The sequence below is a fragment of the Xiphias gladius genome, chromosome 2, assembly GCF_016859285.1.
Source record: "Xiphias gladius isolate SHS-SW01 ecotype Sanya breed wild chromosome 2, ASM1685928v1, whole genome shotgun sequence".
NCBI lineage: Eukaryota > Metazoa > Chordata > Actinopteri > Istiophoriformes > Xiphiidae > Xiphias > Xiphias gladius.
In genome coordinates, this window is record NC_053401.1 from 17,277,035 (window position 1) to 17,294,104 (window position 17,070).

The following is a 17,070-nucleotide window of genomic DNA, read 5'->3' on the forward strand; positions in this document are numbered from 1 at the left end:
TTTAATTTTAGTCACCTTTCACCTTAGTCATCTGAATTGTTAGTTTTAGTTGACTAAATATCAAAATCTTTTAGTTGACTAAAGCATATAAAGCAGCAAGGCTCCCATTACCAGCTGTGCTGGGAACCCTATTGTAATCGATCAAATTTTTTTTATGCCCTGAGCAAGGACCCTATTGAAACTGCTATGTTTATTATTATTATTATTATTATTGTTATTGTTATTAGGACAAAGTAATTGCATATTTGAGGGGCTAAAGGTGCTCGAAACACTCACAAAACTTTGCCATGCGTCAGACGTGGTGAAATTTTACGTTTTATGGGCCTTGCATATGGGTGGGGCAAAATGGCTATATAGCGCCACTACAAAAGTAGCCCTCATAGAACATTTCACCTACATGTACAACATTCGGTAGGCACATGACATATCCCAAGACTTACAAAAAAGCGTCTTGGAGCCATACCCCAAACCCAACAATAAGTCAGTCATTTTGAATTTACCTTGCAATTTTGGCGCAGTTTTTGCCATTTACAGTTGTTGTACTTTAACACACTCCTCCTAGAGAATTGATCAGATCAATGTCAAATTTGGTCAATGCAATCTGAAGACCTTTGTGATGCTAAATTCCGGAGCCTTTGAGTTTTAGTTGAACGGCGTGTCCGAGGTGGCATGGCGAATTTCAATTTTTCACCATGATACTGGAAGTTGTTACTGAAAGATGCATTGTTAAATCTGCACCAAACTTCACGTTTGATGAGAGTCTCGGCTTGAAGACATCTGCAGGTCAATATTCAGTCACAGTCATAGTGCGACCTACTGGCAACATGAAATGACATGTGTTATACTTTCATGCACTCTTCCTAGCAGGTTGACCAGATCCATTTCACATTAAATCAGAAAGACCTTAAGACCTTGATTATGCTGTACTGTGAAGCTTGACAAGTCTAAGGTCAAAAGACAGGGGCTCTATCTTTGCACATTCCTGCCTTAATGCATGATACAAATGTGCAACTTGTGGACAAAGTCAGTTAGGTTTGACTCATTGGTTTCATATCTGATGATCATGCAAATTCATGCAATTCTCATGATAACAAGTTATTAAAGGAGTTTTGGTACTCCAAAAAAATGCAAAAGTTATTAATGAAAAACTTGTTTTATGTCATACATAGGTCTGTCCGATTAGCACGAAAATTGGGCCAGTAGTTTGCCGTGCCACACTGAGGTTCTGTACAAAACGTGGTACATATTGGCCCCTAGTTGGCGCTGTTACACAAAGTTAAAAAATATGTGAAACCTACTTTTTCATACTCATCTTAGGTTGAAGTCAAACCTGCATAAATTGTTGCACATAGTATTTAAGCACCCCCATGATTGTTGGATCACTTACCTCAAAACTTGGGGTAAGTCACCATAGGTTCAACCAACCACATGTCCAGGGTTTATGCCAGACTTTGTTAATCATGCTTTCTGGAATACCCCACTGGAATACCACCCAGAAACATGCAAACCTTGGTGGAATGTTTTGCAATCTCTGCACCACTCTGAACATCTCACTTGCATCGCCTCGATAGGCTGCTGCGTGTAGATTGCGCACGGGGCTTGGACCCCATTAATACCTGCCTGCAGGTCTAGTTTATCTTTAAATTAAGTACGTATAAAATCAAGTCTCATAAACGAACAAAGGAATATGGCGTTGCTTTTTCACAACACCAAAAGACACAAATAATTAGATATCCATTGTTTATAACAACTTGAATATGACATTTTTCATTCTTTCAAACAGATGTGCTATGGCCTCCTCCTTCGTCTATTGTCCTGTGTCACTTTTGTATTTTGAAGCAGTTGGAAGAGGTGTTGAAATATCCTGCTGGGATTTAGTAGTTTTATTTACACTCAGTGGCACATCCTTGTCATTGGAGGTCTTTTATATCTGTGAGGTTGAATACAGAGGAAAAAAAATTAAATTCTGATTTTTCTCTCTCACCCACTCCTCTCTCTCACTCATACACAAGCACAAGCAAGGCTTCAAGTTCAAACGTGCATTCCCTTTTTAGTTGCATATTTGTTTAAATTTGAGGAGTGAAACTTTACACTTATTCTCTTTAGCATGCCAATTGATCTTTTAATTTACGATCGAACATTAGCAACTCTGTAGTACAGTGAAAAAGCAGTGGTTTCTTTTAGCTTGTATAGTATAGTGAAAACACACCAACTTGGGGTAGCTGATAAAACTTTAGCTTGGAAAAAAAAAAAACGATTAAGTGTGCTTACCTTTGCATGAATTTCGGGATGACTCGTCTGGAAAATGTTGCTTCAAGTTTGTTTTGTTTTTACTAGTGACTGTCGTTCCACACAGTTTACAAATCAAATCAAATGACATCAAATGTGAAATTTATCCATAGGTCTGTTTTTCTCTTTTTCCAAAATGTTGACATTTCTGTACAGTTTATGAGACATGCAGCAAGTGTATGCTAGCTGACTTCCTACCTGGTAGATCAGTGCATTAATATTCAATAGAGTCCTGCAGGAATGAGTCCTAAAACCCGGAAATAAGTTAGCATTTTTGCACTTCTGTTTCCTTCGTCCCAAAGTTTATGGTTTTTTTGAATTGGTTTTGGTTAGATCCCTGAAATAAGGTCTGTGGTTAACACAAGCTCAAGACATTTTCACATTTTATCCTACAACATAAATTATATCAGTAAAGATCCCACTTGTGATTTTTTTAAGCTTTTACGTGTCTTAAAAAAGGCAGTTGCCAACAAGTAGCTACATGAGCTTACAGAGGATGTCAGGGACATTAAATGTCATGACAGCGAACATGAAAACCAGTGTACTCACCAGTTCACTTTTACAGGCTCATTGTGTTTATATTCCTAACTTTCTAAGAGGAAAGGCTTGTGTGGAGGAGGTTAACGTGCTAAATCAAATTACAAGTTGGAAGCTAAGTGGTCGTAATGCTGAAGTCATGTGACCGTGGTGTAGTTTGTTTATAGCCTAACATTTGCTTTATACTTCTAGCAATTGCATTTAGGCTTGAAAAAAATCATAAAAGTGGTGTTCGTTTGTGAAAGTTATCTTGCTGAACAAAATGTGTATGTATCATAAACTTTTGTTTGTCACAGAGCTTATTCTCTGCAATAATATAAAAGCCAATGGAAAAATGCAGTTGATGAAAACTATGATGAAAATTATTTGTCGCTGGAATTGACACTTATTGGCTGTAGGATCAGGTGTCTGTTTTGTTGGTTTTATTCATATTGTGTAAATTGGGGGAAATTGCTGAGGCAGGGAGTATCCTCCTGCGTTTTCATACAGTGACTCCGCTGTCTTTATCTCTTTGCCCAGTCCGCTCTGGGATGCTCACTGTGTGAGAGCATTTTAAACTCGTTTTATTTGTTTAAGAATTTTATTACCCTAGTCCCTGTACTGTTGCTTTAGTTTTATCTAGCTTTATTTGGTTTTAGTTATTGTATTTATTTCACTTATTTATTAAAGGGAAATCATGATTGTGTCTCTGCTCATTTAGTTTTTTATTGTATGGTTTGACTTGTTTTTATACACTTTATTGTGTGTCGGCTTGCTCACTGTTTTACTTGTAAAGAGCAGAACATTTTATTGTAGGTCCCTGATAAATAACTTTTTATTGAAAATAAATTTGATTGTGAACTACATTTACAGTCTGTTGCTCATTCTTGCAGAAGTGCTCTACCCAAGGTGGTCTAAAAGAGCATAGCCCTGTTACACCATTTGCAGTGTTTAACAGGTCAGATAGTCCAGTAATACCTGCAGCATACAGTACACGTCTGATTCTATAAACAACTTGATGACATGACAAAACAAGCCAAGACAAAGCACGCTGTAATACACAACCCAGACGACAGGCACATAGCAGAGAGGACCGGTAAAAGAGACAGACAGGGCTGGTAAAAATGTATTGGTTCTTTGATAGTCCACTGGCCCACTGATGGGACGGTCCACCTGGATTTGTCCCGGTATGCGTGATGGCCAGTCCGATTCTGTCTTGCGCTAGCAGTAGCCTGGCTGTTCACAAATGCGCGTTTCTCCGCGCCGATCAACAAGCGATTCTGCTCCCCTGCTATTTGCTAATCACACGCACAGCTGAGCCTTACAATAAACTCATGAATTTATTACATACAACTATTTATGTGTTCTGGATAAGCGGGGCGTCGCTTCTTCTGCACCAATTAAGTTAAAAGGAAGATCGCCTTGTGTGATAATCTGCGGGGAGGGGCTTCTCTCCTGTCTGTGTGTGTGTGTGTGTGTGTGTGTGTGGGGGGGGGGACATTATCTGAGAGCATAAATCTGAGTGTCGCTCTCGACACTCAGATTTATTTATTTAGGTGCCGGAACACTGTCCCGGATCGTTCCGGCCCACTTTAACCCCAGGACATGACAGAACAAGGGAAAAAACAAGGGAAGATAAGGCTTGAAAGGACATGATAGGGCCATTGATGGAGTACTGAAACAGCCTACCAGGCATAGGCCCAGGACCCTGGGGCATCATGGGGCCCCTGGTCCAAGGCCTCTGTTTCAAATCACTTACATTTCTTGCTGGATCGTCAAATGACTACAAATTGTTGCAAAATCACTTTGAAAAGATACTACACAACCGCAAAGAGACACAAAAAGACTGCAGAGAGATGCAAAATGATAGCAAAGCCAAACAAAAGAACTACAAAGAGACATAAAACAACTACAAACTAGCCCCAAAACAACCACAAAGAAACGCAAAATAAGTACCAAGAGATGCAAAATGACTACTAAGAGAAGATTTTTGACTAAAAAGAAAAGCAAAAAGACTACTAAAAGATGCAACAAAGTGAGATGCAAAACAACCACAGAGATGCAAAACAACTACAAAAAGACACAAAATGACCACAAATGCAAAATGTTTACAAAGAGACATAAACCAACTACAAAGTGAAAAACAAAAACCATGAAGAGATGCATCGAGACGCAAGATGATCACAAAGATGCAAAACAACCGCAAAGAGATGCAAATGACAACGAAGAGACACAACAATAGTACAAGCAATGAGGTAGTCATTTTGCATCTCTTTGTGGTTTCTTTGCATATTTGTGATCATCTTGTTTGTGTTATTCAGTCTGAATATCTTGCTGCTTGGTAGGAGTGGTGGGGGGCCCTGACATGAAATTCAAATGTCTCAGAGGCAAGTAGTGCACAGGTCAGATCTATAGACACCAAAAACATACAAAAAAATGACAAAAATTAAAACCAGAGCATAGCATAAACACTATTAATAGCACAGTTAATAGTGAGCAAGCAAGTACACACCCTGTGTACCAAGATGTGAAAATCTCCAAATTTAAATATGTACATTCTACAGTATATTATATGTTTAAAGACATAGAACAGACGTGGTATCTACATACACCTGTAATTTTCTTGCAGATGCAGTTCACAAAATATACAAAATGTTTTCTCACTTTTAAAGATAACTGTTGCTAAACGTTATTGCTGTGGACACTTAAGTATTTTCTCCATTCGGTAACAAAATAGTTCCAAATAACCAAGGCAGGATTACCAACCAGGCTGGGCACACAACTCTCCCGGGGCCCTCAACAACCCCAGTTCCACTGCGTTGTAATTGGTTTATGTTAATTTGATTATTTGTAACTTTGCCTGGGAGTATGAGAAAACACACTAACTAAAGAACAGTATCAACTGACATGATAAAGGAGGCCCAGCAGCTCAGTTTCTGCTGCATTTTTTTGTTCATCTGGCAATGTCGCGGTGAGGTCTGTGGATGGTAAATATCAGGACGTAATTTTTCAAAGCTGTAGGCATCACAGCATTACAAATTCCACCCCAATGTACTTGGGTAAGTAGTAGCCTAAGTAATAAGATTGTATCATCGTCATCATCATCATTATTATTATTGTTGTTGTTATTATTATTATTATTATCATTGTCATTATTTTGGTGAATGTGCTATTGAGAACACTTGATGTATTATTATGATGGAAAATGTGTCTTGGTAATTGTGTTACATTACATACCGCATACCGCTCTATACAACCCTAAAAGAACAGGGTGTACTGTCTCTTTAAGGCCGTTGCTGCTTGGTCCGTGCTAGCTTCCCTCTGTTAGTTATTTTGTGCAACAAGATGGCTGTCGTTCCTGAGAGCAGAGTCCTGAGTTTCAGCGTTTTTAAATGGAGCTCTTACTCCTCTACATATTTACCTGAGTAAGTAATGCACACAGAAGCTGGCACAGCGTATTCACTCCGTGTTGTGGGTACAGCTGATCTTTTAGTACCACAGTGCACCAGTGCCCAGCCGGCCCGACGGGCCAACCTCGTCTGTGATCCGAGCCAGCTAGCGCTTCGTTAGCAGCATCAGGGGCGTTGCATTTGGATACTTAGCCACCCGACAGTCATATTGCTGATGGTCCACTGAAGCGTTTGTGGTGAATGATCGTATATCTGATAAGATAATGTTTATATATATTTTTTGAAACTTGCAATTACTCGCCATTGTCATTTAGATCATGCAATAGATGGGAGTTTATTTCCTCTGCACTGACCCCCGGATTTAGTTGCTTTGTTTACCTTAATTTATATTTTCTTCTCTTCAAAATAGGTTGTTTTGGATCAATAGCCCTCACTACTTCATATTGAAATTCAGCAAATCCCATGCAGCTGCAGACTAAAGAGTTGTTAAGACGTCGCTGTACTCTAGAATTTGGTTCAGTAATTTGCAGTCCGGTACCTTATAATATTAACAACAAACGTCACTGTTTGCTAACTTGCCGCCAGACCTAAAGCAGCTGCTGTTATCTAACTAAAAGCTGTGCTTTAGCAACAGCAGCTAATCAGCTACCCGAAACTGCTGTTAGGAAACCAACTGTCATACTTTATGGTTCGCATACACATAGTAACATTTCAAAATGTTATCATTTACTAGTGAAGACCGCCATAGTTTCAGAGGATTCGCTTGTTTATGGTTTAAACAATGTCTTGGTTATGGCTTATACTATCGTTATTGTAATAACTAATGTAGTGCCCGTTCAAAAAGTGCTTGTTATTTCAATAATAGTTAAATATGTCATTAAATCATCTAATCATCATCCAATCCCCAAGTCACTGCTGTGTTGTTAATAATAATAATAATAATAATAATAGACCATATTTGTCAGATACCTGATCAGAAAATACTTGACCACAAATTCAAAAGGATTGGAAAAGGTTGCTGTTACACATACACTCACTTGCCAATTTATTAAGTAAACCTAGATAAAAAGTAAAGCAGTATGTTTGCTTTTTTTATTGAATCTGTTTAGGAGGATGTTGATTTATTTTAATGGACATTTTGGAGACTTTAATTTGTGGCACTGTTGAACTGAACTGGGTTATACTGAGAGGTGTTCCTAATATTTTTTCCATCCCACACATACATGTCTTGTATGTATGTATCTAGACGTAATATATATCTATATTTTATTTATATATTGTATATCCCCTTTCTTCTCCTGAGTTGTGATGCCCTCGTAACTTTAATGTAATGTTGCTGCTGTGATGTAGGACAGAGATGAATGAACTCCTGCTTTCTCGCTGTGGTTTTTAGGAATATCTTGGTGGACAAACCTAATGATCAGTCTTCCAGATGGTCTTCTGAGAGCAATTACCCTCCACAGGTAGGTCCATTGCTGCTCAGACACAATGTCTTGTCATATGACTTCACTGTGCCACATGGAGGTCCACATGGAACAGCACTTTGACAAGACAGTTGCCTGTGCATTAAGTTAGACAGAATGCATTAGGAGATGTACAAATTATGGACCAGGTGCTCTGTACAGAGACGTTGATGGGGATCATCAATACCAAATTGTGAAGTTCAGGGGAGCTTGTGTGTTGCTTTATTATACTACAGATGTTGTATAATAGAACTATTACTATTGATTTTTCCACAGTGTTTTGTTAAACTCTTTTATTAGAGAAAGCAATGCTGATGTTAGACAGTTCCCACATTTTCCTAGTTTCCTCAAGGGATCTTATTGGCTTTTCGTATCTTAACATTACAAGGACTGTTTCAAATTGTGTGCAGAGAAAATGAGATGTGTGGATAGCTAAAGGATTGTTTGTCTCTGATCCGCTCACATTTAACATTACATTACTAAGTCAGGCCTCACACATGGGAGAAAATAGTTTCTGACCTACAAACTGGTGAAGGACGGCTAACTCCAACTTTTGCCATATTGTGACAGCCACAAAAAATATGATTGTTCAAGTAAATGTTAACTGACAGTCTTCAAATTTGGTATGATATTACTTGTGCATCCCTCGGGCATCCGTTCCATCCATGTGGAATTTTTGATAACCTAAATGAATTTCCACACAGTTTGGACTTAGTGCCGTTGTGTACAGTAGGCAAATACAATTAGAGCCAATGCTGAAAGCAAGGTGCAAGTGATTTTCCATAAGAAAATAGTGGTATTTGAGTGATGTCATTGTTTTATTTATGATTCAAAGTATTTAGCTGTATCTGTTGCGTTTACTGCATGTATGTTTGCAGTGGAAGTTGTTTACCGTCAAAGCTTTGATTATGGGAAGAAAAATTCTTAATTACTAATCTGTTATTGATTTTTTAAACACCTGAGGATTGATTAAGGAAATTGCTCAAAATGTACAACAAACAACAAATATACAGTGTAATTGTTTAGCAAGAATTTTAATTATAATGTTTCTTCAAACTCAGTTCACAGTTCAATTCAGTCACATTTCCAGTAGTCAACCAAATAATTACAGCATGATTATTTCAATATTTCCTGTGCAGCTCTAGTCTGTCGGTATTTGCCAATATCAGTTTTAAAAAGTAATATTGGTAATAGAGCTGAAATGATTATTTGAGTAATTGATTAGTTGATCGATAGAAAATTAATTGGCAAATTATCATTATTTAAGTCATTTTTCAAGCAGATATGCTAACATTCCCTAGTTCCAGCTTCTTAGCTCTAGAAATTTCCTTTATTTCCTTGTCTTATTTGACACTAAACTGAACATTTTTGGGTTTTGGACTTTTAGTTGGACAAAATAAGACATTTGAAGACCTCATCTTGGGGTTTGTGAAATTTTGATGGACATTTTCACTCTTTTCTGACTTTCATAGACCTAAAATTTAATAGATTGATCAAAAAAAAGAAAATGAATTAATAAATATTTAATTGCAGCCCTAACTGACATCAATCTTGAATCATTCAAATATTTTCAGTGCTGATATGTAGTCGTGTAACTTTTGTACATCATAGTACTTAAAAAAACAAATCAGACAGATAAACAAAAAAACTGAATGTATCTTTTTATAGCCCTGTCTGAAAAGTTTAATCAATTTTGTACTATTATTCCTTTGTACTGACATATTTAAAAGGAGCAACATATTGTAAGTGAGCTGACAAAAAAAAATTATATTGGTTTTGGAGAAACCAATATAAATTTAAAGAATCCCTGTTATCTGCGGAGCCAAAGTCACTAAAGGCCCGACTAGGAGAGGGGACACAAGTGAAGTTCCCTTGAAATTCATGTCCAAAGTGGAAGAATGCTGAGGCGGGGCATTTAAGAAAAAACTAGCTGTAATTGATCCATGCAGTAGAACATGTTTACACAATAAATACCGTTATAAGCTATAAAACTAGCTCATAAATCTCGTTCATTGGGAAACTCCCAGTGTTCGCACATGTTATTCACATCAAATCTGTACAGTAATACGATCTGTGCTAAACAGCAGCATAGTGGACTGTTTGACTGTTCAACTGTGTCACTGCCTGAGACAAGAAATTCAGGTGACTATAGTGGTTTATTCCCCCTGCATCATTGAATTAAAACAAAATATGGGCTAGAATACAGGCAAGGATCAGTAAATTGTCACCTTTTACATATGAGTCACTGCAGGAGCTTGGTGGGAGGATCAGGCTATTTAATCACACAATGACTCATGATGAACTTGGGCAAAAGAACAAGATCAGTGCCTGAGAGAAGAGTCAAAAGTTAGTAAAGCTGCTTTTATTTTTTTATTGACCATAAAGGTTAAAAGTGAAATTCCCGACTGATATTGGTTTCATTAAATCTTAATCTCAGACTAATATTAATAAAGAAGATGGAGTGATAGATCATTCGCATCTCTTATGAGTAGATGAGAAAACATGTCTGCTTTCCAGTGGCATATTTAATCAATGTTCTGGCCTGTGTTCTCCAATTGTTCTTGCCTAATGGCCACCAGTGATTTGTCTTTAGATGTGCTGGCTTGTTAGAGCACCAGTCACATGTGGATGCAGTTTATAGATTGTACATAATGCCACTTACCTGATGCAGTAGATTGCCCTGCTGTAGTCGTTCAGATAATGAGCAAATCTTTTCACAGTGACTTGCATGCTATAAGCACAGGCAATTTATGCAGTCCTCCACACACACTAATAATATCATCACTATCCTCTGCTTTCAGTGTTTTTCATTTCTCCTCTTTATTTTTCTCTCCCTTTTCCTCCAGTTTTTAATCTTGAAAATGGAAAGGCCGGCAATTGTTCAGAGCATCACCTTTGGGAAGTATGAGAAGACTCATGTCTGCAACCTGAAGAAGTTTAAAGTGTTTGGTGGGATGAGTGAAGAGAACATGACAGAGCTTTTGTCCAGGTGAGATGTCACTGCTTATTAAAGACCAATCCCACTCCTTTTTTGTGATTATTGCAGTTAGAAATTACTGAATTTGTAGCTACATTAATGTGAAATTTCAATGCAGTGTTTTTTGATATCTTGTGAGAGAAATTGGAATTGTTTGGAGCTTACTGGGGGTAATACAAAGCCTAGGGGTAAGCTCTGCCTCAGAAGAAAATTTAAGGGGAAATAAAGTCCAATTGGCAATAAAGCATCCCAAGGAAGTTGTATTATTGACGTCTGGGACTGATTGATTTATCCGACCTGGTCACATAGTAGGGGTTGGCAGATATGTTTTTTTCAGGGCCGATTCTGAAACCGATTATTAGTAATCAAGAATACAACAATATTTGGAACCAAAATACATTTGCAGTAAAAATGAAAATCTTGGTGTCAAAATTAAGAATAACAAAAACTCCAACACAAAACTACTGCTACATAAAGTCTTTGGAAACCCACCATGGTGTCAAGGTGTCTCTATTATTATTTTATCCACCCAACTTATACCAATGAAGGTACGCTAAATAACAGAAACAGCTCTCTGTATAATGTAGTATAGCTCAACAGCACCACACACTACATCCTCCAAAATGATCATGCAGTGGATTCAATGACTCTCTAAATAATTTTAATAGAAACTGAACATTATGACCTTCGTGAATGGAGGATTTATCGCAGGACTGTTGTATTAGACTGCAATGAGTTTTAACTAGGTGTACCTAATAAATTCCGAATCAAGTGTTTATTTGTAATTATCTATTACCTATTATCTGTTGTAATTATTATCCCCATAAAATGTTTTTTTTTTCCTCACGTGTAATGTAATGCAGTAATGTTTACTCAGATTCCTTTTTATGGACTTGCTTTGTACTTTTAACTAAGTACATTTTTATACAAGTAATTTTACTTCTACTTTAGTAAAATTCCTTTTCAGTAACAGAAGTGAGTGACGTGTTGCTTTAAGCGTATTGTCTCATTTCTGGTTGCGAATGTTTCTGTGTTACTGGTAGCATTTTTTGCTGCTCTGTCAACTCAGCTAATTTAGCTATTTTCCTAAGTAGAGCGGCTAATTAACCGCTGTACATTTAAACGTGCACTATTTCTGCTCAAGAACTCATAGCTCTTATTTTAGCTAATTTCTAGCTTATCCTACTGTTTTTTATACGCTATTCAAATCTGCTACTTACTTTAGCTTAGGAGGAAGTGATGGCTTCTCTCTCTCCCTCTCAATCTCCTGTTCTCTCCTGCTCGGTGTGTCTTGGATCAGTAGCCTTCAGTGTTGATAGGCTATTACTCGTCATGTGTAATCAATGACAATGCTCAAGAACACAGAGTAATGACTGCGCAGAGAGAGGCGGATGCATCAGAATACATTTTTAAATTAATCTCTTTTTATCGGCAATTGGATAAAAAAAAAATCACATTTGCAACATTTTAAGAGGCTCAAAAGTAATGGGACAAAATTATTATTTTTAATACTTTGACAAAAATCCTTTGCAGTCAATGACTGCCTGAAGTCTGGAACCCAGGGAAATCACCAAATTCAGAGTTTCCTCCCTTGAGATACTTTGCAAGGCCTTTACTGCAGCTGCCTTTAGTTGCTGCTTGTTTATGGTTCTTTCTGCCCTCAGTTTTGTCTGCAGGAAGTTAAAAGCATATTCAATTGGTCTGTTATCAGATGACTGAATTGGCCATTGAAGAAAATTCCATTTCTTTGCCTTGAGAAGCTCTTGGATTACTTTCGCAGCATATTTTTTATTTTCCATCCATTTTGCAGCATTTTGCTATAGTATAGCCTTATACACTTCAGAATTCACCCTTCAACTTCTATCAGCAGTCAAATTATCAGTCAACACCAGCAATCCAGTTCCATTTGCAGCCATACATACCCATGCCATAACACTGCCTCTACTGTTTGACAGATGATGTGGTATGCTTTAAAACATGAGCCGTTCCTTTTCTGCTCCATATTCTTCTCTTCTCATACAAGTTACTCTTGGTTTCATCTGTCCAAAGAATCTTGTTCCAGAACTCAGCAGGCTTTTTTAGAGGGTTTCTGGCTAAATGTAATCTGGCCTTTCTGCACCTCATTGTTACCAGTCGTTTGCACGCTGTGGAAAACCTTCTGTATTTACATTCATGAAGGTCTCTCTTGATTGTAGACTTTGACACCGATACACCTACCTCTTCGAGTGTTCTTGACCTGGCTAGATGTTGTGAAGGGTTTTCCTTCACCAATAAAAGAAATCTGTGATTATCCACTTTAGTTGTCTTCCCTGGTCTTCCAGGCCTTTTGGTGTTGCTGAGCTCACTCCTGCATTCCCTCTTTTTAAAAATGTACCAAATTGTTGATTTGTCCACTCCCAAAGTTTCTAATAGGTTTTTTTTTTTTTTTTTCAGCCTGACAGTGACCTCCCTCATTTGCATCAACATTTCTTTGGACCACATATTTTAGAGTTGTGGTGGTGTACAGAGGCAAAATTTAAAAAATTGTGTCACTGTTCAAATACTTGCGTGCCTAACTGTATACGATTTGAATGTCCAATCTGATAATTGGCCAGACAGAAATCCTGAATCCACCAGATTGGTATTGTTGCCAATACTGACCTTATAAGTATTTTACACTACCGGAACTTAATAACCTGTGAACCCCTGTAAAGTGCTGGACTAGGCTCTACCTTGTGTTTCTACTGTTTTACAAACTGGAAAATTTTGGATATGCGTCACTGAAAAGGCAGCACCAGGATGGGTTAATGCACTTAAGTTGTGGAAGAGACAGCAGTAGAAAAATTGCCACTGGTATTGATTTTCATTTACGTTTGCATGTAATAACTTCTATATATCAGTATATGTGAATGAATCGAAGGGCTCCACCTGCAGTATTAGGTTCACAGAACAGAGCAAAGACAAATATATGGTGGAGAGAAAATCATTTATAGAAATGTAGCATTTGGTCGTGCTGGCCTGCTACTTGATGGCAAAATAGGTCATTACTGGAAACCTTGCAGAAAATACATTAAAAGAAAAAAAATTAAAAAGTAAGTTGTTTACAGTTTACACAGACAAATGCAGCAAACAAGACAGCAAAACACGTCGGATATTGTGAATCAGACTATTGCCTGCATATTGAAACACCCTTCAATGCAGTACTTATCTGCACTTATGGGGTGGCTGTGGCTCAGGAGGTAGAGCGGGTTGTCCCCTAACCCGTCTCCACATGTCAAGATACTGAACCCCGATGTATCATCGGTGTGTGAGTGTGCGTGTGTAGAAAGCGCTGTATGTATAGAAAAGGCTGTTGTATGAATGTGTGAATGGGTGAATGTGGCAGTAGTGTAAAGTGCTTTGAGTGGTCGGTAAGACTAGATAAGCGCAATATAAGTGCAGTCCATTTACCATTTATCTAAACATGTCCTGCGTTATGAATTGGCATGTTTGACATGTTACAGACGAGCTGCTGCATTCCACAGTGGAAACAGAAGCAGAATTTGTTACAAGGGCTACACGTTAAGTTTTAGGTGGTTTTAATAGCAGAAAAGGCCTATATATGAAGCAGACCAGGTATGAACCAGATGGGACTGATCCAAATTAAATATAGTTTTTATGCTTCCGCGCTGGCAACAGCTGTGACTGGGGGCATTATGTTTTGGGTTGCCTGTCCATCTGTCCCATTCTTCTGAACGCAATATCTCAGGAATGCCTTGAGGATTTTTTTTTTTTTTTTTTTCAAATTTGACACAAATGTTCACTTGAACTCAAAGAAGAACTGATTAGGTTTCAGAGGTCAAAGGTCAAGGTCTCTGTGACCTCAAGTCTGTCCCATACTTGTGAATGTGATATATCAGGAATGCCTGGAGGGAATTTCATTACATCTAGCACAAACATCCAAGGTCCACTTGGACTCAAGAATGAACTGATTTAGAATTTGTTTGTCAAAGGTCAAAGGTCAAGGTCAGTGTGACCTTGCAAAACATGTTTTTGGCCATAACTCAACAATTCATACTCAAATTATGACAAAATATAAACGCCTTTTATTATATTTATTTAAATTCCTTGTTATGTGCTTGAGCTGGTCGTTTGTCTGTACGTATGTACATCTCTCCCATTCTTGTGATTGCAATAGCTAAGGAACGCTTTGAGGGAATTTCTTCAAATTTAACATGAATGTTCACTTGGACTCAAGGATGAACTGGTTAGATTTTGGTGGTCAAAGGTCAACGTCTCTGTGACCTCTCGTCCGTCCCATTCTTGTCAACAAGATACATCATGAACGCCTGGAGTGAATTTCATTACATCTGGCAAAAACATCCACTTGGACTCGAGGATGAACTGACTAGAATTTGGCTTCGGAGGTCAAGGTCGCTGTGACCTCACAAAACATGTTTTTGGCCATAAAATACAGTCAAATTCCTTCGGAGTCTTCACTACATACAGTTAGGTATATAAGTATTTGGAGAGTGAGAGTTTTCGTAATTTTTTCCCTGTACACTACCACAGTGGATTTGAAACGAAGCCATCAAGATGTGATTGAAATGTAGACTTTCAGCTTTAATTCAAGGGGTTTTACCGTAACCGTTTAGGAATTACAGTCATATTTATAAATAGTCCCCTCATTTCAGTAATGGGTGAATCACACCATGCACTAAATCATCCAGTTTACTACATTACCAGATAGCCTGTTTGTTAAAGAAGAGGACAGATCAAAATGTATCAGCATATGGATGCTGTTGGCATCTCAAGATACTACAGCTGCATCATCTGCATTCTTTCTCTTTTCTCCTGCCAGTGGCCTTAAGAATGACTACAACAAGGAAACATTCACCCTAAAGCACAAGATTGACGAGCAGATGTTTCCCTGCAGGTTTGTCAAAATAGGTGAGAGCTGATATGGTTTGTATCAGTGTGTGTGCTTTGTTACATGGTAAACATCTCCGTCTTTTAAACAGTTTTCTTTCTCCATCTTCTCTTCCTATGTGTCTCAGTGCCTCTGATGTCTTGGGGTCCTAGTTTTAACTTTAGCATCTGGTACATTGAGCTGCATGGTATTGAAGACCCTGATGTGGTGCAGCCTTGCCTTAACTGGTATAGCAAGGTAAGCACCCGATGGTTGCCTAGACGTGAGCGATGTTGGGTTGAACTGAGAGTTGATTACAGATTCAGAAGGCCGGACTGTAATTAGATGGATAAATCAGCTGGCAAGAGAACTAAACTTTGCAATAAGTACCTCTGAGGTGCCCCTGAACAACACAAATGTCCTCGCGCAAAGCTATTAAGGATATAATCATGCCTACAGTTCTTCTTCTTTTATCATAACACTGTCAAAACATTGAATTTGCTACATTTTTGTAAATTGGTATCTTAGCTTAATTAAAAGTTAACAAGGGATTGTATATGAAAGCCTCGTGACCTCAGCAGTAGCTCAGTAATTGGACAGTTTCATAAATGTGCCACTTTCAGTCCCTTTAAATTCAGCTCATCAGGATGAACTGAATTTGACTCCTTCATGTAATTTCTTGATACCAGAATTCACTGCATTATTACAAACTGTAGTTTGACCTCAGTTCATGTTGTGCTACACTTTCCAAGCAGTAGGTAACTTTAGGCAAGATGAATGCAAACATCTTTCTTCTTATGCCTTTAAAACTTTAAATTTTAGGGCCGTTTTTTTGTAATGGCATTGAAATAGACACCCATACCTAACAATCAGCTTCATAGCTCTAATGGTAGAGGTCTCAGGAGTGCCGTCATACCTAAATTATTTGCTTTTACACCACATTTTCTGACTATAAAGGTTGTTCTACAGAACTCTTTTTCTTTTAACATAATAAGCCAAATTTTTTCAATTCATCAGTCCTGTCTTAAAGACGTGCTCACTAGGTTAATGGTGAGATGTTAATGCTGAGAATGCTCTAACATCCCTAAAAAGAATTCTTATGGTGCAAGTTGCAATAAAACAGAATTATCCTTTGTATCTTCTTTCTATCCTGCACAAAGCTCTGAAAGAACTTAACCATAGTAAAGTTCAGTAAATAACTAATACATTTTTTTGACATAAATTAGGATATACTTGATAAAGAGCAAGTAAACACAACTAAAAAGTTGACCAAGTATTTTGTAGCAACATTTGGTCTTTTCAGTGCTTTCCCTTGAATGGGACTGTACAAGCATGTGTGGCTGACAGTAGAAGGCTGTGTTAGTGGACTAATTTGAGCCTTTATTCGTTTCTTCTGCCCTTGCAGTACAGAGAACAGGAAGCCATCCGCCTTTGCCTCAAGCATTTCCGGCAGCATAACTACACAGAGGCCTTTGAGTCGCTGCAGAAGAAGACTCGGATAGCTCTAGAGCACCCCATGCTCACCCACCTGCACGACCGGCTGGTGCT

The 17,070-nt window shown here is 38.0% G+C and overlaps 1 protein-coding gene across 1 annotated transcript in view; it reads left to right on the plus strand.

The window, feature by feature from the left end:
* Positions 1–6,110: 6,110 nt before the first annotated feature.
* mkln1 (muskelin 1, intracellular mediator containing kelch motifs) overlaps positions 6,111–17,070 on the plus strand; it is a 38,698-nt gene continuing 27,738 nt past the window's right edge. The window contains exons 1-6 of the mRNA XM_040153098.1: positions 6,111–6,230; positions 7,609–7,678; positions 10,525–10,667; positions 15,475–15,563; positions 15,671–15,780; positions 16,928–17,065. Coding sequence (XP_040009032.1) covers positions 6,151–6,230; positions 7,609–7,678; positions 10,525–10,667; positions 15,475–15,563; positions 15,671–15,780; positions 16,928–17,065 — 630 coding nt within the window. The 5' untranslated portion in view covers positions 6,111–6,150. The remainder of the gene's footprint in view (positions 6,231–7,608; positions 7,679–10,524; positions 10,668–15,474; positions 15,564–15,670; positions 15,781–16,927; positions 17,066–17,070) is intronic.